Source organism: Penaeus vannamei, chromosome 11, assembly GCF_042767895.1.
Source record: "Penaeus vannamei isolate JL-2024 chromosome 11, ASM4276789v1, whole genome shotgun sequence".
NCBI lineage: Eukaryota > Metazoa > Arthropoda > Malacostraca > Decapoda > Penaeidae > Penaeus > Penaeus vannamei.
The window spans coordinates 6,653,204-6,675,703 of record NC_091559.1 but is presented as its reverse complement, the minus strand read 5'-3'; the positions used below and the strand labels follow the sequence as shown (position 1 = coordinate 6,675,703).

Genomic DNA, 22,500 nt, shown 5'->3' with positions numbered 1-22,500 from the left:
GCAAGTCAAAAAACAAATATGGACATTGGAAAATGGCAGTAAAACTTTAAAAGTTTACAAAAAAGAACTTTGCAAAGGGGAGGCACAGAATCTTGTCACCGCTCATGCCTAGGATAATGGCCACTTACGTAAACCACTGCCTGTGTTTTTGGCACCGTGATTTCCATGACACAACCAGATCCAATGGGTTAAATTTTGCATAGGCATTAATAAACCCATTTATTTTGGTGTTAATAATGAATGTTATATTGTTTTGGTCCTTAAAAAAACTTCTATCACTGCTTCCAGCAAAATTTCCTATAAATAAAGTAGAGGCCACTTAGGCTTGTTTCAGCAGTCTAAGGAATCCATTTTTTTTTTTTAGGAAAAGTAGAAATAATTTTAGCAGTATATCTGAACTATGGGTTATGTATAATAATCATATCACTTTTAAACCTTTATCTTGTAAGTACAAACATACCTTATTATTCACAATGCACAATTCTGTTAGGTCCAACATCCCAGAACTTATTATCACGTTCTTTAGGAACTGACTTGTACTGATAGCTTTTTCTCCCGGTGGACCAGCCTGAAAGAATGAAAATCAATATAAATCCAAAATAAATAATTTAAATCATAACATCTACTCTAAAGTATCCACTTGTATTCTGACCAATAACTGTCACTTAGTAACCATACTAATAAGTTTTATTGATAAAAAAAATATTCATGTATATTAATCCTACAGATCAAAAGGATCTTTATATATTTCTACATGTATTTACTGCCTGACAGCTTCTGTATTATAAACACCACAACTACCATTCCTAAAGCTTTGACTGTTATTACTGCTACAATTACTTAATCTTTATAAATCTACTTCTGCTATTACTCCTGTGAGCTGACTTGTGTTCTTGCTACTTGCCTGGTTCCAAGAAAACACTTGCCTTAAACATAGGTGAGCAACAAGCATATAACTCAACATTAGGGACAATTAATCCCTGATCTGGCTGTCGAAGGGCTGGTGTTGCTATTTCAGCCTTGATGCCACACATGACTGTAGTATGACCCATACGGACTGTGGAGGAGCCCTCAGCAGTAGTGACTGTTCCCACTCGGATCATGATACTGCGAGAATCTGTCAGACCTCGTCCATCTGGCCGCTTCTTCTTATCCAGGAAGCTCCTGTAGAAAAGAATTATGTTATTGAGTAAGTCACATAAAAGACTTATGTGGAACTGATTTACTTCATTTCAAATAAAGGGGTTAAGTGTGAATCCACTTCTGTCATTTTATTCCCATCTTATTCTTTCTTTCTTTCTTTCTTTAACATTGCAGTTTCTTTGGAAATTATGTCCTTTTTGCTACTTTGATTACAGATATGATATTTGTTATTATGTTAGTACCTTTATAACTGTCCTGCTTATGAGAACAAATCATTAGACAGTGGACAGATTCCACATGATTTGAAGGTTTATATATCAAAAAACATAAGAAGCTTGACATGTATACATAAATTAATGAAAAGCTTGAGATGAGACTCCTTCATGAGGCATGCAAAAGAAAATATCAGTGTGAATCAACATGGTTTTGTAATGAGAGATTATACTTATAGTCATCAGACACAATTTTTGGAGTAAAGCCTTTGGATAATGGATATGGAGCAGATGTTGTATTTCCAGGTTATGAAAAGGCATACAGTACTTTACAGAACTCTAGTGTAAAAAATAAGTGTATATATATATATGATATTTGAGACAAAATATCAAATTGGGATACTGCCTTTTTGATTGGGTGGAAAAGTAACGTGCTCCAGAGAAGTCTCTAAACTGCCATAAGGGATACCATGTATAGGCCTATACTATGTACAAACACAATTAATAAATTGAAGTCACAGTGGATATGGTATGCATGGTAATTTTAGTTCTTTTAATTTCATACAGAAAAATATATGAGATTATCTTTAGAATGCTGTGTACAGACATGTACCTATATTCAATTGTAGATATTATAGACCTTGAAAGACTTCAACACAAGCCACAAAACTTATTTCAAGACAATGGAAACTGTCAATATGATTCTATCTATCAAAAGTTAAGTTAATCAGTGAAATAGACAAATTAAGGAGAGGTCTTTTGGTCCACAATGACAATTATAGATGACCTTAAGGTTTTGGCTACGGAATATTCGTCAGCTGTGATAAAAAAAAAAAAAAAAAAAAAATCAACCAGTGAGTTCTGGAGCAAATGAACAGTCTACCAGATGAAATAGTAGATCAAAATATTGTCGACAGATTCACAATTTAAGTTAAATGTTAAAATCGCATCAATGATTCATATGCTTTAATGGATGTACCTAAAAATAAAACACTCTTTAGACACTCTTTGTAAACTTCATTTCTGTATAGGCTACAATTGAAACTGAAAGTGACTAAGAAAGAACAACGGGGTAAGTATTAAGGAGGTACCCAACTATGACTGACTTATAAGAGTTTTAAGCATGAGTGAGACTGCCTTGGCAAAAACCAAGATTAACTATGGCAGTCACTAAGGCTGATAATGACAGTGACTGAGACTGACTGTGACTAATGAAGCCTGAGAATGACTGAGATTGAGAATAATAGTGATGGGTCATCAATAGTCCGACTATGACAGAGCCCAAGACTAAGACAGGTTTACAGTGACTATGAAGATGAAAATAAGGAGACAGATAAATACAGTGATCATAATGGAACCTGAACTAAAGCAGTATATAACTAAATGTTAGCACCAGAGTTAAGATATAGAATGATAGAGATAACTTTATATTTGGTCATCACATCAGTATTTGGCAATACCATCAGTAATTTTACTTAATACCTTCACATAACTGATTTTAACAATTTTGGTGTCATTGGATTCCTCTCACTCTCTAGTATCCAAAAATATAGAAATAATGCTGCAACATTCTTGGCCCCAATTACAGGGGAGAGCATAAAAGGTACCAGGGAAATTGCAGGATAAAATATAAATAATATGTACAGAATAAGGCACAATATTGTTGAAGGCATGGGGCTGTGCCCCCTGCAGCCCCATTTTTTGCTTTCCTGGACGGGGGTGAGGGCAGAAACCCCTACATGAGGGTCGCAGGAGGCAGAACCACATTCATTGAATAGCATAGTGACTGAATCTGTGTAAATTATTCATATTTAACCCTACAATTTCTGGTAAAATTTCAGATTCAGCCTGCCTTCGACTTTCGAAATGATTGTTTTTGGAATGGATAATTCCTTCACTGTTTAACGCTGTAATGCTGCTGTTCTCCATCACATATGACTGCTTAACGAGTGACGGAACTTGTACTCCCCGACGTCAAAGTTGCTTAACCCACTAACACAGCTATATTTGGAAATTGAAACAAAATCGGCGACATATTCGGAGCGCGAGCTCCGATCCAACGTCACACTAGTGGGACACCAGGCAATGTTTATTTTTCTGGATGTCTCATATATGGGATACCTGTCGTAAATGGTTTTAGCGTGTATGCACTGTATTTTTTGGAAGAATTTCAATGATTTACACAGCAAATCAGAACAAAAACACTAAGGCCTGCACATCTTAAACTATATTCTATCCCCTTCTATTTTTCCAGCTTTATAAGATGGCAGTGTCCATTTCCCTCGATCTATGTGCGATGGTGTCTTTAACTTATTCCTTGTTCTGTTTACAAAAGGAAGGACAGGATATCAGACGGCAATTTTTAAAATACTGAGTTAAGTTATTGGACACTTGAGTGTCCAATAACTTTGTTATTATTGAGTTACAGCTGAAGTTTATAGAAGATAAGTTTCTTGGAATCACTCGCTCTATCGTTTGCATATATTATTTCTCGTTTAAAAGAAGGCTGGCTGGAAATTTCCCTGTACCCAATTTCCCTGATACCTTTCATGCTCTCTACTGCTACCATGGCCAAGATTGTCGCTAATTGGGGAGGTTTCAGCGCAAAAATCTATATCTATTTGAATAGTAGAGAACGAGAGTAATCCATCAATACCAAAATTGTCGAAACCCATTATGAGGAACTATTGTGTAAAATTACCAAATTACCATACCATGACTGAGGAACATTCTTAAAATTGAATAGAACAATAATTTTAGCGTAAACCACGAGGCATGAGTCTGTGGTATGGGTCCTCTGAGCACAAGGCTCTCTCAGATTAAAGTTTCCAAAAAAATCAGAGCAACTTTCCTTCTAAATATTATGAACGCATTTCTATTAGATTTTTCTTTTTCTATTTCACATTTAAGTCATATGACAACAAACCCACCTATAATAGCTGTCTGGCTCAAAGGATTTCCACGTCTCGTTGGTCGTCATGTTGTTGTTTTGTTGACAGAGCGGGCGGAGTGCATTCGAGTCAGGGCCAGACCTGCTTCATTCAAGATGCTCTGTTTAGCGCGGTTAAAGTTGCGTTATATGAAATTAGGATTTTCAACAGTTTTGTTTTAAAAATTACATGGACGTAAAATTAATCAAATTATTCTGTTACAGTACCGGTAAAATATATATATATATATATATATATATATATATATATATATATATATATATATATATATATATATATATATATATATATATATATATATAAATTGATATGTCCATTTATCCCTCTCAAAAATCACTAAAAGTTTAGTATGAGATTACCAGCTATTCTTATAAGCAGAAAAGAAGAAAAGAGGAAAATGTGTTTTGAAGAAATAAGCCGAGGTTCTCCGGAGCGGAAAGGTTGCCCACTGTAGGAGAAACTATGCAAGTGATTAATTCCACGACGCAAGATTTGTAATTGATGCTTCAATATTTTTGCCAGAATATGTGTTATTCTGATGGAGATGCGTTATCTAAGTATAATTACACAATCAACGTTTCTGATCTCAGCCGCGGACTAAATCGAGCGATTTTAAAGGAGGGAAGATGCTGCAAGTGCTAAAATACATACTGGTTGGCGAGATTGTAGTAATTAGGCGCGTGGTGGGGGTTATTTAAAGTATTATAAGTTTAGGGGTGATGCCTGATTATCAATCATGATAAAAGACCAACATTAAGATAAACTTATGGGTCAACTGAATGGGTTCTTCCCTCATCTTACTGAACTGATATACTCTTGTATCATTTTCTGCTTGTGAGAACTTTAAGCATTACACTGGCATTTAATTGATAAACATTATTCAATCATTATCGCATTTATTTGAAACTCTAGCGGTGACAATAGGTTTGATATTGAGGGTTTTAAGGTCGAATCTAGCAGAATAGGAAGGTCGCATCTAGCGAGTTAGAAGGTCGAATCTAGCGCAGTGGAAGGTCGGATCTACTGGATTTAAAAGTCGAATATTTCATGTCTTTCGTTCGCATAAAAGACTCAAAGGTCGAATCCAATAGGTTTTAGGACTAATTTATGTGGAAATGAGGGACAAGTGTAGCGCATCTCCAAATGTGTCGATGGCAACACCGCTCGAGGTCGGCCTTGGAGTTGGGTCGGCGACGGAATCAACGTCTTATATTGTGATTCTCCTTACATTATGGCCTTTATTGCCCGATGTGGAATGAGAACGAGAGTGCTGGCGCAACTAAGAATTGCGCGATTCTACTCTGTGGAAAACAAGGTTAGGAGGCGGGGCAAGAAAGGGATTTTCATTTTTATCCAAAAGAGGGTTTTCTTGAGAAATTTTAGTGGGGAATCCCCGCTCGGGATGCGGTAGGCCTACCTCTTGAAGAAGTAGACGTGATTATTCCCGTATTTTTGCTTCTTTCCGATAGAGGGAGTGTGTTGAGGAGGGATGACTTATGAAAGTCTTTATTCTGAGGAATCTTTACAAAAGAAAGTATCCCTCGTCTGGCGGGAAATCATTATGTTGTAAATTTACAGATAATTATGGTGTAATGTTGACAGCTAAAGCAGTTCAAAACCAACCAAACAGTATTCTAGGGTAATTTTCAAGAGTAGTCATGCATCTTGAAATTCATCACGTTTGGTATGTATAGGTTTCTTAAGATGTCTAGTTGGCATTTACATTGCTACTAGGCAGTGATAGCAACTAGATCAGAAGGGCAGGGAGGGAAAGATATGTCCTTGGGAAGTGGTTTATAAACTGTGTAGTAGTTATGTATTTTTGTCAACATTAGGGGTAAACTACCTCCAACCCTTGCCCTGTTTGCCATGCAATGCCTCATGAAACGTTTTGTCAGGTCAATCGTTCTCTTGATTTTGCCGCACAATCAACACTGCCTTGTCCAGTTGAATGCAGGGAATTGATACCAGATTTTATGGATGATTTTTTTTTTTTTTTTTTTTTTTATTATTATTATTATTATTTAGCCCCGCATACTGTCCATGTATAGGTGCACACCTTCCAATTGCAGGGACAGGGGATAGCATACTGTAACTTAACCTTGCCTAATCTACCGAAACAACTTAGTTTAATCTAAGTGAACCTAACAAATCTTAACCTAACCAAATCTTGTCTTTGGTCGCACTTTTCTACTATCTTTACATTATAATGAGGGTGAGATTTCAAAGCATTTAATTGCATTGCTTGGAACTCTATAGGCAAATTGAAGTCTTGTTTACTTCAGCAGAGAACAGTGCTTCCCACAATCTTTTACCTTTATATGTGGCATTACCATTCATATCTGCAGATTTTTTCTTGTAGTGACGACTGCAACTTTTTGTCCTCTACAAGAATTCAAATTGCCCTAACTTAGAGCATCCATATTGTAAAGATTAACCCTGGCCTCTGTATCTGTTTCATTCCCCCAACAGAGCTCCACTGGCCTTGCATGGAATGCTGCCAGTGTAGTTACAAGAAAAATTTGTACAGGTTCCCTATTTGAAGTCAAATTGCCAGTGAGATCTACAAGCTCCTCCTTCCCAGAATGTATGTGGTGAAGGATAAAAGTTCTTTACTAAAGTGCCAACGGACACTGTACCAATATATTATGAGTCCAGTGGCAGACATGCTGCATATTTGGTATAATACCCTCTTGGCTTATCTACCTCTCTGTGGATGAGTGTTTGTTTAGGTACCTTTAATGAAAAAGAAAACATTGATAAAGCCGGGTAATTCTTTACAGTATGGATCCCAACTGCATGTCACAAAATTTATTCAACAATCCAAATTACCACAACTGGCTGTGCAGTAACAATTAACGTAACAATTTAAGAGCAATTGATTTCCTTTCAGGCCGGTGTTGTGGTTGGTGTTTATGATAATGATGGCAAGGAGACTCTCAGTGATGGAGCCCACCATGTCAACACAGAATCTTCAGGAAATCTAAGCCGACTCTTGCAGTAGTAAGTGTTTGATGCTGGATTCTCTCTCCTCTTCCTCCATTCTTTCCTCTTGTTCTGTCTCTCTGTGAGAGTGAGTGTGAGAGTGTGAGTGAGTATGAGAGTGAGTGTGAGAGAGTGAGTGAATGAGTGTGAGAGTGAGTGAGTGTGAGAGAGTGAGTGAGTGTGAGAGAGTGAGTGGGAGTGAGTGAGTGAGAGTGAGTGAGTGAGAGTGAGTGAGTGAGAGTGAGTGAGTGTGAGAGAGTGAGTGTGAGAGAGTGAGTGTGAGAGAGTGAGTGTGAGAGAGTGAGTGTGAGAGAGTGAGTGTGAGAGAGTGAGTGTGAGAGAGTGAGTGTGAGAGAGTGAGTGTGAGAGAGTGAGTGAGTGTGAGAGAGTGAGTGAGTGTGAGAGAGTGAGTGAGTGAGTGAGTGTGAGAGAGTGAGTGAGTGAGTGTGAGTGAGTGTGAGAGAGTGAGTGAGTGAGTGTGAGTGAGTGTGAGAGAGTGAGTGAGTGTGAGAGAGTGAGTGAGTGAGTGTGAGTGAATGAGTGAGAGAGTGAGTGAGTGAGTGAGTGTGAGAGAGTGAGTGAGTGTGTGTGAGAGAGTGAGTGAGTGAGAGAGTGAGTGTGAGAGAGTGAGTGAGTGAGTGTGAGAGAGTGAGTGAGTGAGTGTGAGAGAGTGAGTGAGTGAGTGTGAGAGAGTGAGTGAGTGAGTGTGAGAGAGTGAGTGAGTGAGTGTGAGAGAGTGAGTGAGTGAGTGTGAGAGAGTGAGTGAGTGAGTGTGAGAGAGTGAGTGAGTGAGTGTGAGAGAGTGAGTGAGTGAGTGTGAGAGAGTGAGTGAGTGAGTGTGAGAGAGTGAGTGAGTGAGTGTGAGAGAGTGAGTGAGTGAGTGTGAGAGAGTGAGTGAGTGAGTGAGTGTGAGAGAGTGAGTGAGTGAGTGTGAGAGAGTGAGTGAGTGAGTGTGAGAGAGTGAGTGAGTGAGTGTGAGAGAGTGAGTGAGTGAGTGTGAGAGAGTGAGTGAGTGAGTGTGAGAGAGTGAGTGAGTGTGAGAGAGTGAGTGAGTGAGTGTGAGAGAGTGAGTGAGTGAGTGTGAGAGAGTGAGTGAGTGAGTGTGAGAGTGTAAGAGAGTGAGTGAGTGAGTGTGAGAGAGTGAGTGTGAGAGAGTGAGTGTGAGAGAGTGAGTGTGAGAGAGTGAGTGAGTGAGTGAGTGTGAGAGTGAGTGAGTGAGTGAGTGAGTGAGTGAGTGAGTGTGAGAGTGAGTGAGTGAGTGAGTGTGAGAGTGAGTGAGTGAGTGAGTGTGAGAGTGAGTGAGTGAGTGTTGAGAGTGAGTGAGTGAGTGAGTGTGAGAGTGAGTGAGTGTGAGAGTGTGAGTGAGTGTGAGAGTGTGAGTGAGTGTGAGAGTGTGAGTGAGTGTGAGAGTGTGAGTGAGTGTGAGAGTGTGAGTGAGTGTGAGAGTGTGAGTGAGTGTGAGAGTGTGAGTGAGTGTGAGTGAGTGTGAGAGTGTGAGAGTGTGAGTGAGTGTGAGAGTGTGAGTGAGTGTGAGAGTGAGTGAGTGAGTGAGTGAGTGTGAGAGTGTGAATGAGTGAGTGAGTGTGAGAGTGTGAATGAGTGAGTGAGTGTGAGAGTGTGAATGAGTGAGTGAGTGTGAGAGTGTGAATGAGTGAGTGTGAGAGTGTGAATGAGTAAGTGAGTGTGAGAGTGTGAATGAGTAAGTTAGTGTGAGAGTGTGAATGAGTAAGTTAGTGTGAGAGTGTGAATGAGTAAGTGAGTGTGAGAGTGTGAATGAGTAAGTGAGTGTGAGAGTGTGAATGAGTAAGTGAGTGTGAGAATGTGAATGAGTAAGTGAGTGTGAGAGTGTGAATGAGTGAGTGAGTGTGAGAGTGTGAATGAGTAAGTGAGTGTGAGAGTGTGAATGAGTAAGTGAGTGTGAGAGTGTGAATGAGTAAGTGAGTGTGAGAGTGTGAATGAGTAAGTGAGTGTGAGAGTGTGAATGAGTAAGTGAGTGTGAGAGTGTGAATGAGTGAGTGAGTGTGAGAGTGTGAATGAGTGAGTGAGTGTGAGAGTGTGAGTGAGTGAGTGTGAGTGTGAATGAGTAAGTGAGTGTGAGAGTGTGAATGAGTAAGTGAGTGTGAGAGTGTGAATGAGTAAGTGAGTGTGAGAGTGTGAATGAGTAAGTGAGTGTGAGAGTGTGAATGAGTAAGTGAGTGTGAGAGTGTGAATGAGTAAGTGAGTGTGAATGAGTAAGTGAGTGTGAGAGTGTGAATGAGTAAGTGAGTGTGAGAGTGTGAATGAGTAAGTGAGTGTGAGAGTGTGAATGAGTAAGTGAGTGTGAGAGTGTGAATGAGTAAGTGAGTGTGAGAGTGTGAATGAGTAAGTGAGTGTGACAGTGTGAATGAGTAAGTGAGTGTGAGAGTGTGAATGAGTGAGTGAGTGTGAGAGTGTGAATGAGTGAGTGTGAGAGTGTGAATGAGTAAGTGAGTGTGAGAGTGTGAATGAGTAAGTGAGTGTGAGAGTGTGAATGAGTAAGTGAGTGTGAGAGTGTGAATGAGTAAGTGAGTGTGAGAGTGTGAATGAGTAAGTGAGTGTGAGAGTGTGAATGAGTAAGTGAGTGTGAGAGTGTGAATGAGTAAGTGAGTGTGAGAGTGTGAATGAGTAAGTGAGTGTGAGAGTGTGAATGAGTAAGTGAGTGTGAGAGTGTGAATGAGTAAGTGAGTGTGAGAGTGTGAATGAGTAAGTGAGTGTGAGAGTGTGAATGAGTAAGTGAGTGTGAGAGTGTGAATGAGTAAGTGAGTGTGAGAGTGTGAATGAGTAAGTGAGTGTGAGAGTGTGAATGAGTAAGTGAGTGTGAGAGTGTGAATGAGTAAGTGAGTGTGAGAGTGTGAATGAGTAAGTGAGTGTGAGAGTGTGAATGAGTAAGTGAGTGTGAGAGTGTGAATGAGTAAGTGAGTGTGAGAGTGTGAATGAGTAAGTGAGTGTGAGAGTGTGAATGAGTAAGTGAGTGTGAGAGTGTGAATGAGTAAGTGAGTGTGAGAGTGTGAATGAGTAAGTGAGTGTGAGAGTGTGAATGAGTAAGTGAGTGTGAGAGTGTGAATGAGTAAGTGAGTGTGAGAGTGTGAATGAGTAAGTGAGTGTGAGAGTGTGAATGAGTAAGTGAGTGTGAGAGTGTGAATGAGTGAGTGAGTGTGAGAGTGTGAATGAGTGAGTGAGTGTGAGAGTGTGAATGAGTGAGTGTGTGTGAGAGTGTGAGTGAGAGAGAGTGAGTGTGAGAGTGTGAGTGAGAGAGAGTGAGTGTGAGTGAGTGAGTGTGAGTGAGTGTGAGAGAGTGAGTGAGTGTGAGTGAGTGTGAGAGAGTGAGTGAGTGTGAGAGAGTGAGAGTGAGTGAGTGTGAGAGAGTGAGAGTGAGTGAGTGTGAGAGAGTGAGAGTGAGTGAGTGTGAGAGAGTGAGAGTGAGTGAGTGTGAGAGAGTGAGAGTGAGTGAGTGTGAGAGAGTGAGAGTGAGTGAGTGTGAGAGAGTGAGTGAGTGTGAGAGAGAGTGAGTGAGTGTGAGAGAGTGAGTGAGTGTGAGTGAGTGAGTGTGAGTAAGTGAGTGAGTGAGTGAGTGTGAGTAAGTGAGTGAGTGAGTGAGTGAGAGAGTAAGTGAGTGAGTGTGAGTGAGTGAGTGAGTGTAAGAGTGAGTGAGTGTGAGAGAGTGAGTGAGTGTGAGAGAGTGAGTGAGTGTGAGAGAGTGAGTGAGTGTGAGAGAGTGAGTGAGTGAGAGAGTGAGTGATCGAGTGTGAGAGAGTGAGTGATCGAGTGTGAGAGAGTGAGTGATCGAGTGTGAGAGAGTGAGTGATCGAGTGTGAGAGAGTGAGTGATCGAGTGTGAGAGAGTGAGTGATCGAGAGAGTGAGAGTGAGTGAGTGTGAGAGAGTGAGAGTGAGTGAGTGAGAGTGAGTGAGTGTGAGTGAGTGTGAGAGAGTGAGAGTGAGTGAGTGTGAGAGAGTGAGTGAGTGTGAGAGAGTGAGTGAGTGTGAGAGTGAGTGAGTGTGAGAGAGTGAGTGAGTGTGAGAGAGAGTGAGTGTGAGAGAGAGTGAGTGTGAGAGAGAGAGTGAGTGAGTGTGAGAGAGTGAGTGAGTGTGAGAGTAAATGAGTGAGTGAGTGAGTGTGAGTAAGTGAGTGAGTAAGTGAGTGAGTGAGTGAGTGAGAGAGTGAGTGAGTGAGTGTGAGTGAGTGAGTGAGTGTAAGAGAGAGAGTGAGTGTGAGAGAGTGAGTGAGTGTGAGAGAGTGAGTGAGTGAGTGTGAGAGAGTGAGTGAGTGTGAGAGAGTGAGTGAGTGTGAGAGAGTGAGTGAGTGTGAGAGAGTGAGTGAGTGTGAGAGAGTGAGTGAGTGTGAGAGAGTGAGTGAGTGTGAGAGAGTGAGTGATCGAGTGTGAGAGTGAGTGATCGAGTGTGAGAGAGTGAGTGAGTGAGTGAGTGTGAGAGAGTGAGTGAGTGTGAGAGAGTGAGTGAGTGTGAGAGAGTGAGTGAGTGTGAGAGAGTGAGTGAGTGTGAGAGAGTGAGTGAGTGTGAGAGAGTGAGTGAGTGTGAGAGAGTGAGTGAGTGTGAGAGAGTGAGTGAGTGTGAGAGAGTGAGTGAGTGTGAGAGAGTGAGTGAGTGTGAGAGAGTGAGTGAGTGTGAGAGAGTGAGTGAGTGTGAGAGAGTGAGTGAGTGTGAGAGAGTGAGTGAGTGTGAGAGAGTGAGTGAGTGTGAGAGAGTGAGTGAGTGTGAGAGAGTGAGTGAGTGTGAGAGAGTGAGTGAGTGTGAGAGAGTGAGTGAGTGTGAGAGAGTGAGTGAGTGTGAGAGAGTGAGTGAGTGTGAGAGAGTGAGTGAGTGTGAGAGAGTGAGTGAGTGTGAGAGAGTGAGTGAGTGTGAGAGAGTGAGTGAGTGAGTGTGAGAGAGTGAGTGAGTGAGTGTGAGAGAGTGAGTGAGTGAGTGTGAGAGAGTGAGTGAGTGAGTGTGAGAGAGTGAGTGAGTGAGTGTGAGAGAGTGAGTGAGTGAGTGTGGAAAGTGAGTGAGTGAGTGGAGTGTGTGAGTGAGGAGTGGAGGTAAAGTGAGTGAGTGTGAGAGAGTGAGTGAGTGAGTGAGTGTGAGAGAGTGAGTGAGTGAGTGAGTGTGAGAGAGTGAGTGAGTGAGTGAGTGTGAGAGAGTGAGTGAGTGAGTGTGAGAGAGTGAGTGAGTGAGTGAGTGTGAGAGAGTGAGTGAGTGAGTGAGTGTGAGAGAGTGAGTGAGTGATTGAGTGTGAGAGAGTGATTGAGTGTGAGACAGTGATTGAGTGTGAGAGAGTGATTGAGTGTGAGAGAGTGATTGAGTGTGAGAGAGTGAGTGAGTGAGAGAGTGAGTGAGTGTGAGAGAGTGAGTGAGTGTGAGAGAGTGAGTGAGTGAGTGAGTGTGAGTGAGTGAGTATGAGAGAGTGAGTGAGTGAGTGAGTGAGTGAGTGAGTGAGTGAGAGAGTGAGTGTGAGAGTGAGTGAGTGAGTGTGAGAGAGTGAGTGAGTGAGTGAGTGTGAGAGAGTGAGTGAGTGAGTGTGAGAGAGTGAGTGAGTGAGTGTGAGAGAGTGATTGAGTGAGTGAGTGTGAGAGAGTGAGTGAGTTTGTGAATGTGTGTGCATGTACATGTGTCTTTGTGTGTGTGCATGTACATGTGTCTTTGTGTGTGTGTGTGTGTGTGTGTACATGTGTCTTTGTGTGTGTTCATGTGTGTGTGTGTTCCTGTGTGTGTGTGTTTGAGAGAGTGAGTGAGTGAGTGTGAGAGAGTGTGAGAGAGTGAGTGAGTGAGTGAGTGAGTGTGAGAGAGTGAGTGAGTGTGAGAGAGTGAGTGAGTGAGTGAGTGTGAGTGAGTGAGTGAGTGTGAGAGAGTGAGTGAGTGTGAGTGAGTGAGTGAGTGAGTGTGAGAGAGTGAGTGAGTGTGAGAGAGTGAGTGAGTGTGAGAGAGTAAGTGAGTGTGAGAGAGTGAGAGAGTAAGTGAGTGTGAGAGAGTAAGTGAGTGAGAGAGAGAGTGAGTGTGAGAGAGTGAGTGTGAGAAAGTGAGTGAGTGAGTGTGAGAAAGTGAGTGAGTGAGTGTGAGAGAGTGAGTGAGTGAGTGTGAGAAAGTGAGTGAGTGAGTGAGTGAGTGTGAGAAAGTGAGTGAGTGAGTGTGAGAAAGTGAGTGAGTGTGAGTGAGTGAGTGAGTGAGTGTGAGAGAGTGAGTGAGTGAGTGAGTGTGAGAGAGTGAGTGAGTGAGTGAGTGTGAGAGAGTGAGTGAGTGAGTGAGTGTGAGAGAGTGAGTGAGTGAGTGAGTGTGAGAGAGTGAGTGAGTGATTGAGTGTGAGAGAGTGAGTGAGTGATTGAGTGTGAGAGAGTGATTGAGTGTGAGAGAGTGATTGAGTGTGAGAGAGTGATTGAGTGTGAGAGAGTGAGGGAGTGAGAGAGAGAGAGTGTGAGAGAGTGAGGGAGTGAGAGAGAGAGAGTGTGAGAGAGTGAGTGAGTGAGAGAGTGAGTGAGTGTGAGAGAGTGAGTGAGTGTGAGAGAGTGAGTGAGTGAGTGTGAGTGAGTGAGTATGAGAGAGTGAGTGAGTGAGTGAGTGAGTGAGTGAGTGAGAGAGTGAGTGTGAGAGTGAGTGAGTGAATGTGAGAGAGTGAATGTGAGAGAGTTAGTGTGAGAGTGAGTGAGTGAGTGTGAGAGAGTGTGAGTGAGTGTGAGAGAGTGAGTGAGTGAGTGAGTGAGTGTGAGAGAGTGAGTGAGTGAGTGAGTGAGTGAGAGAGTGAGTGAGTGAGTGTGAGAGAGTGAGTGAGTGAGTGTGAGAGAGTGAGTGAGTGAGTGTGAGAGAGTGAGTGAGTGAGTGAGTGTGAGAGAGTGAGTGAGTGAGTGAGTGTGTGTGAGTGAGTTTGTGAATGTGTGTGCATGTACATGTGTCTTTGTGTGTGTGCATGTACATGTGTCTTTGTGTGTGTGCATGTACATGTGTCTTTGTGTGTGCATGTACATGTGTCTTTGTGTGTGTGCATGTACATGTGTCTTTGTGTGTGTGTGTGTGTGTGTACATGTGTCTTTGTGTGTGTTCATGTGTGTGTGTGTTCCTGTGTGTGTGTGTTTGAGTGAGTGAGTGTGCACACTTTCAGTTTGCACATTTCATTAGATTTAATTGTAATGGGAGTGTGAGATGCATGATTATGATGCTGCTGCTCTCCTCAAGCATCAAGCAAATATAAAGGTGTAGAAAAAACTGAAGACCATGAAAAATCTTGTGTTGCATGTATAGAATTTTCTGAAAATTTATGAGAAAATGATTGCAGGAAGGGCAGTGCAACAAAGTTTTTGATTAAGAAACCAAAAATTAAGAAACTGTTTACAGTCCATTGGAATGTGTTTTAGGGAGCACTTAATATTTGCATATACACTATATGTGCATATCTCTTCTCTTCTATTTTGTTCTATTCTCTCCTCTCCTCGCCTCTCCCTTTCCTCTCCTCACCTCTCCTCTCCTCTCTGTATAATGACACAAGTTGTGGCCCTTGAAAATTATTTAAGAATACAGACGTTTGATGTCTGAAGGTCTTTGCTCTAAATCCTTTGATGTCCTTTCTTGTTTTTTGGATGGAAGAACCCTTTGAAAATGAGGCTTTGAGTCCCTACCCATGAGTTTCAGATTCAGCTCAGAGATGGTAAAGTTAGGTTCTTTAGGTTGTCCTCTCTAAAGTGACCTGAAAGATGTCAAGATATGAACTTCTTTACATTTAATGGGAATGTTCCTGAAATATTGTTTGTTTGAATTCTGTAATTTGCTTAATATGCTTATGCTGAGTGGTATCTTTCAGGTCACAGAGTTGTATACGTGTGGGTGAAGTGAGCGCAGGCGTAACTGAACACCAGACAGGAGCTATTGCAGGGAGTAGACAACATGGCTTCCAATGAGATACATCTTGATGGCCCCAGCACACGCATGGGGAGGGGAGTCAAGAGAGCACATCCTATTGTACTCAATGGTCTTGAAGATACAGCTGAAGAGATAAATTCCGATTATCTGTGTCCAGTGTGCCTTGACCTCATCTCAGAGGCACATGTAACCAAGTGTGGCCATACTTTCTGTCATGCATGCTTAGTGTGCAGTATAGAGACTGATAAGCGCTGTCCCAAGTGCAATTTTGCTATTGATAGTGTAGAAAACATTTTTCCAAATCACACTGTGAACCAACAAATTTTAAAACAGCGTCGTGCTGTGGATCTGCAAACAGCCTTTGCAAAAAGACACAAGTCAGCGGCACTTAGTGAACTACGGAACTACCTAAGCTTTGATTCCTCTTGTCTTAGTGTTAGTGATATATCTGACCTTATTAGTATTCTACAGGAGAAAAGAGATCAGATGGAAAATGCCTCTAAGCGTAACAAGTATGAACTCATGAAGGACTTCTTGTCTGAACTAAGAAAACACAAAGAGGAACAGCTGGATACAATAAGCAGGGAGTTAAAACTCATAACTCATGATTTGTCAAGCGTACAAACAAATCTTGAAAGTGTCTCACCATACAGTGATAGTCTAGTTAGTTGTGTTCCCCAAGGAAATAGTGTGCCAAATTCTAGCGGTGTGTTGCTGAACGAGATTCTCGATGCTGACTGCCCAGGAACCTCTAATGGTTCACAGGATTCACGAAGCCCCACAGAAGAAGGATTCAATGTACCCTTATTCAGCCAGGCAAACCCCCAAACCTCCACCATAGATGCAAAGCGGAAGCGAATGCATCTTCATTTTAAGGAGTTGGTGGAACGATACTTCAGCATGCGTGTTCCTGGGTTCAGTGACTCTGGGGTTGAGGAAGGGGAAGGGAATGGTCTTGAACAGTTTGGAGAATGCATTAGTAAGTTTACCCAGTATAGTAGCATGCGACCTCTGGCTACAATTAATTATAACTGTGATATGTTTCATCAGTCAAGTAACATTGCATCTAGTATAGAATTTGATAAGGACAGTGAATTTTTTGCAGTGGCAGGTTTGACAAGAAAGATCCGTATTTTTGACTATGGCACAGTAATAAGAGATACAGTAGACCTGCACTATCCATGCTCAGAGATGATCTGTCCCTCAAAGATTAGCTGTGTTAGCTGGAATAATTATATGAAGCATATGTTAGCTAGCAGTGATTACAATGGAACAGTCACTGTTTGGGATGCTTTCACTGCCCAGCGGTTACATGTTTTTCAAGAGCATGAGAAAAGGTGCTGGAGTGTAGACTTTAACAGAATGGACACAAAGCTTGTGGCCTCTGGCAGTGATGATCACAAAGTAAAACTGTGGTCATTAGATAGTGAGAGGTCATTGACATGCCTGGAAGCCAAAGCAAATGTATGTTGTGTGCAGTTCAATCCTGCCAGTCGTTATCATTTGGCATTTGGGTCTGCTGACCACTGTGTTCATTACTATGACCTTCGAAACCTAAAGGAAGCAGTAAGGGTGTTCAAAGGTCATCGTAAAGCTGTATCATATGTCAAGTTTATTTCCAGTGAAGATATTGTTTCAGCATCAACTGACAGCCAGCTGAAAATCTGGAATGTGAACAGTGCTCACTGTGTGAGATCCCTACAGGGACATACAAATGAGAAGAATTTTGTTGGGTTGGCAACTGATGGTGAATATGTGGCTTGTGGTTCAGAGAATAATTCCCTCTATGTTTACTATAAGGGACTGTCTAAAAAACTATTTAGCCTAAAGTTCGATCAGAGGAAGTGGTTTTTAGATCCTGAGCAGAAGGAAGAGGAATCCACAGAGTTTGTGTCTGCTGTCTGCTGGCGGAAAGGATCTAACATCATAGCTGCTGGCAACAGCAAAGGCATCATAAAGATTCTGCAGATGGTGTAGATGACAGAGTTGCAATGACTTAAGACCTGTTCAAAGATGCATATATAATGATGTGGTTAGGAAAGGATGGTTAGAATGATCAATGTAATTGAAGACAAGTTTTATTTGGTGGTGAGGTGTTCCTTGTGCTTTTTACACCTCTTGGTATTTGTATCCCTATTTCTTTTTCTCTTAACTTTGGCCCTTCTTTTTTGATATTTGGGAAGGGTCATGGAAATATTTAAAGGAAGAAATTATTGTTTGACTGTTAGATTGATACATAGTATTCTAAATTGTGGTTTTAAATAGTGCTGTAACTAACCTTAGCGTCATTCACGTAAGAGAACCTACATTCTCACGATAGAATCAGTTTTTATTGCATATTTTGTTGTTTTCATGATGAGAATGTTTGGGTCATTAACCTAGACCTATGTGAGGAAAGAATGAGTAGGACACGCCAAATTCTGTTGGTGCACCTGAAAGGTAATTAAGTTGACTTCAACATTCCAATATTTTAAAGCTGATGTTTTTCTCCTCTTAGCATATTTGCTCTGTGGATTCATCATATATTGCACATTGTTTTTATAAAAGGGGATTTAATGGTTTATTTTCTTCTTATGAGAGTCTTGTTTATGTCATGGTCAGTCTGTCTGAAGCTCACAATTCAAAGGAATTAGACTAGCATGAGAGGATAGTCATTATGTGCAGACAGGCATTGAATTTCTGAATAGGGTGGTTAAGGAAGGGGTTGCCAGGTTTGTCTAAGGATAGGAATGTAATGAAAGTGTACTCTTCAGTGCATAATAGTTTTTCTTTCCAGTCACTAGTACAGCTTAAAAAATATATAAATCAGTTGAGTCTGAGGCATAGTGTATCATGCAGGAAGAAAACTTTTCAACAGTATCTTTACATTTATGAGAATAGCATGTTGGGATATGAATCACAACCTTCATCATGTTTATTTTGACGACTTAAAATAATGATAAGCAGCAAGTGTTGATGTGAGTGAATGTCATAAGTCCTATGAACTGAAGGGATGCACAGGTAAATCTAAGCCCAAGGAAGAGACTGCAAAGGAGTGGCCAAAGCCTTCTAAAGGATGGCACTTCTGTGTTGTAGATTGTAGAAAAAGTCATGTGACATACATGTCAGGGAGGAAGGTTGAGGGAGAGCTGAAGTTGTGGGGATTGTATTTATAGCTAATGATTTCATTATTACATGGAAGAAACATCGTGAAGTTGTCTTTGGGACTTGTTATGCACTTGGAGTACCAGCAGAAGCCATGTTCTTTATGCCATAAAGAACCTTCTGTGAATATATTTATATGTAATATCTCAATGTAAAGCAGAAGATACATGAAGTGAGGAAATTAGTGAAAGCTTTTTAGTTTTGAAAGATCTTTTTGTCTTCTCTGGCTGGTCAGTAGAGGGGGCAAGACCATCAGACTTAGTGACCACTCACCCTATGTGATTTGAGTTTGGCAAACAAACAGTACCAGGTGCACAGTCAGTTTGCTTTCTCTGGAAATTAGGGGAAAATATACTGATTTTGATGGTACCTTAATAATTGTTTTCATTCTTATTGGTATTTAAATTTATTTAAGTAGCTTGTTCAGTTGCATCTTGTCATATGGCATTTCTGTTTTTGTTACTAACTTAACTATATTGAAAAAACAACCTACTCAATATAGGAAAACACTGTTATTGTTATAAACAAATAATCAGATACAGATAAACCTATGGCCTACACAAGTATACTTTTTACTTCGTTTTCTGAAATTATTTAGTTCCAGGAGAAACAAGGTAAATTATAGTAAAAGATAGTTCAGACAGCAATCAGTCATTACCAAGATTTCTTAAGTAGCTTTCACATGCAGTAATAACATGTATATTGTATATGATCTGTTTTAACATGCTAACATGAAAGGGGATGTAATAGGAATAGAAGACATTTTGTCTCAAAACCTGCAGCTTGCAAGGTCACACAGACTATTGGCTATTATATATATTTCACTGTAGTTTTCCAGAGTTGGAAGGACAGGGGAACTTCACCAACTTCATATTCTAAAGCTAAATTTTGGGGCTCGCAAGTGGATGAAGTTATATTTTAGAGCAAATTTTTTACATTTCATGGAATAAGTGAACCCTGAATGGCCTTTTGACTGATTGTGATATCAATGGAAGCAAAGGATGTTTTCAATATTTTTGTACATGAGTTATAGGGTTGGCAGCGTTAGTGTACAAAACAAAAGAAATGGGCTGAATTTGACTTGTTTATTTATGGTTGAGGACAGACAGTAATGTTACCTCTTTCCCCATTATTTTTTATTATTACAAATATTAATGCCTCATGATTTGTACATATGAATCTCTGTCTTCTAATAGTATATACTTGTTAAATATATTAAATAAATAAAATGCTAATAAGTTTTAGGTTTTTTATATTCCTTTTGTGCATTATTGGTAGTCTTCATTGGCTTCTTATATATGTGAAAAGGTGATCCACCCTTCACCTCCAACCACAAGGGTCTCTCTTAATGAGTTACCAGACATGGAATAGGCCTACCTTGACTTCCTCATGACATGGGAAGTAGAGGACAGTCCTGGAGCTTGGGTTTTGGTCCAAAAGACCTCTAGTGCCAAGGCTTTTGCCACACTGATGAATGCCAGTACTAGATTCATCAGAGACTCAGGATTGCAGTATTAGCAGAATCAAGGTCAGTAGCCTTGTAATGACAGTGTTGCCAACAATGTCTTTGGCTGATAGCCCTACCAGAATCTAGTCCAAGCACTTGAAGGAACTAGTGCAAGGCCATATCCTTGCCTTACTTATTAATTTAAAATTCACAATGCCATCTCAAGGACAAGTGAGCTGTCAGTAGCTCTACACCAAATACACAGTAGTTAAGTAACTTAAATTTCTAATGTGGATCTGCCTGGAGTGAATCCAAATATAGTTCAGTTGCTTGAGGAGGTGGTTGCTGATACATTTCAGAAGGATGATGGCAAGCACCTTGTCTGTTATGCCATGATTACTGAAGATTACCAGACTGCCAGAAGGCAGTGTAGGTGGCCTGTAATGCTTGAGCAAAAACTTTATTGCCGGACCTCAAGTATAGCAAATGATATTGCTTAATCTGTTAGGGTGCCCTTAAATGTGAATACGTATAGATAACAAAAAAAAACAGCAAGATAAAATTATATATATATATATATATATATATATATATATATGTATATATATATATACGTATATATATATATATATACGTATATATATACGTATATATATATACGTATATATATATGCGTATATATATACGTATATATATATATACGTATATATATTTATACGTATATATATATATATATATATATATATATACGTATATATATATATACGTATATATATATATACGTATATATATATACGTATATATATATATACGTATATATATATATACGTATAAATATATATAGGTATAAATATATATATGTATATATATATATATACGTATATATATATATACGTATATATATATACGTATACATATATATATACATATATATATATACATATATATATATATATATATATATATATATCTACATATATATAAATACATATATATATATATACATACTTATATATATACGTATATATATATATATATAGATATATATATATATATATATATATATATATATATATATACGTATATATATATACATATATATATATATATACGTATATATATATATACATATATATATATATATACGTATATATATATATACGTATATATATATATACGTATATATATATATACGTATATATATATACGTATATATATATACGTATATATATATATATATGTATATATATATATGTATATATGGGTGGGTGCTTCATGCGCAGGGTGGTGTGAAGCGATGGAGTGGTAGTGTAGTTAGTGTTAAGAGCTTCTGCATGCCTTCTCGCTTACAGCTGCCACCGCTGGCTAGCCCCGTGCGAAAAAGGGAGCAGCTCTGCATAAGCCTCCCCCTGCCAGTGCATAGCCTCTCCATCATCGAGACTCCCTGCAGTGCCTCCTCGTGGCCACCCATGGAAACTGGGTACCTTGCGGTTCCAGGCTAAACTGAGGGGGATCTCGGAGCAGCAGGGGGCCCCAGAGGTTCAGGGCCATGGCCCACCGGTGTGTGGACACGCCCTGGCCCTGTACCAACTCCTGCCCCCTAGCCCCCTGGGGTAAATGGGAGGCTCGGGGGAGGTGGGCCTTGCCAGTCCTCCTCCCCCCAGATATAAACCAATCGGCAGTAAAACATATAAATGGAGAGGCTGGGAGGAGGGGAAAAGCCCCTCCCACCCAGCAAGTGAGGCGGACTGTGGGCCCTGCTGGGAGGGCGACTGCTGGAGCGCAGGCTGGGAACGGGGACTACCCGTCTCGCCTGCGCTCTGGTGGCCGCCAGCCCAGAGTGAAGCTTGTGGGGGAAAGCCCTCGGGAACCCCACAGGTGGATGATGGGGCACGCAGCCCGCCACCCCCTTTTATATGGGGCAACGTCGGTGGGGGTGGCAGAGGTGGCATCCACCCGGAGCGACTGCCAGAGGCTGAACCTCAGGCAGGAAGTCAGGGTGGGGGCTTGGAACGTCCGTTCTTTGCGTCAGGATGATCGGTTGCCTCTACTGTCGAGGGAACTGGGGAGGCTGAGAGTTGAGGTGGCTGCTCTCTCGGAGGTGAGGAGGCCTGGCAGCGGCACGACCTGTGTAGGTGGCTACACCTATTACTGGTCGGGCCGCAGCGATGGCCACCATCTCCAGGGAGTAGCCATTGCCGTCTCCAGCAGACTCCAGCCCTCGGTAGTAGAGGTTACTCCTGTTGATGAGCGTATAATGGTATTGAGATTGAAGCTTTCTTTTGGCTTCATGTCTCTTATTGCTGTGTACGCTCCTACCGATGTTTGTAAACTTGACGTGAAAGAGATGTTCTACGCCAAACTTACATCTGTGGCAGACAGATGTCCCCGACGAGATATTCGCATTGTTCTGGGCGACTTCAATGCGGTATCTGGCTGTGATCGAGCTGGCTATGAGATGTCTGTCGGTCCCCATGGTTCAGGAGCTGATGCCGGTAGCGAAAATAGCCTCCTTTTCCGGGACTTTGCTAGGTCCCAGAAATTGAGGATTTCTGGCTCCTGGTACCAGCGCCCAGACCCTCATCGCTGGACATGGTACAGTGATGCGGGTAACGCAGCCAAGGAGATCGACCACATACTTGTTAGCACTCGTTGGAGGATCCTTCAAAATTGCAGGGTGTACAGGAGTGCTGAGTTCTGTGGTACTGACCATAGATTGGTTGTGGCTACCCTCCGAGTCCACTTCAAAACCCCCCAGCG

At 41.0% G+C, this 22,500-nt stretch overlaps 2 protein-coding genes across 2 annotated transcripts in view; one reads left to right on the top strand and one right to left on the bottom strand.

The window, feature by feature from the left end:
- Nucleotides 1-4,413, bottom strand: part of LOC113814787 (exosome complex component RRP43) — a gene marked incomplete at its 3' end in the record, with an annotated part of 7,318 nt that extends 2,905 nt beyond the window's left edge. Inside the window, 3 exon segments of the mRNA XM_027366842.2 lie at nt 461-568; nt 927-1,164; nt 4,286-4,413. Coding sequence (XP_027222643.1) covers nt 461-568; nt 927-1,164; nt 4,286-4,335 — 396 coding nt within the window.
- Nucleotides 4,414-5,388: 975 nt separating this feature from the next.
- Nucleotides 5,389-22,500, top strand: part of LOC113814786 (cytosol aminopeptidase-like) — a gene marked incomplete at its 3' end in the record, with an annotated part of 26,792 nt that continues 9,680 nt past the window's right edge. Inside the window, 2 exon segments of the mRNA XM_070126943.1 lie at nt 5,389-5,621; nt 7,200-7,309. Coding sequence (XP_069983044.1) covers nt 5,538-5,621; nt 7,200-7,309 — 194 coding nt within the window.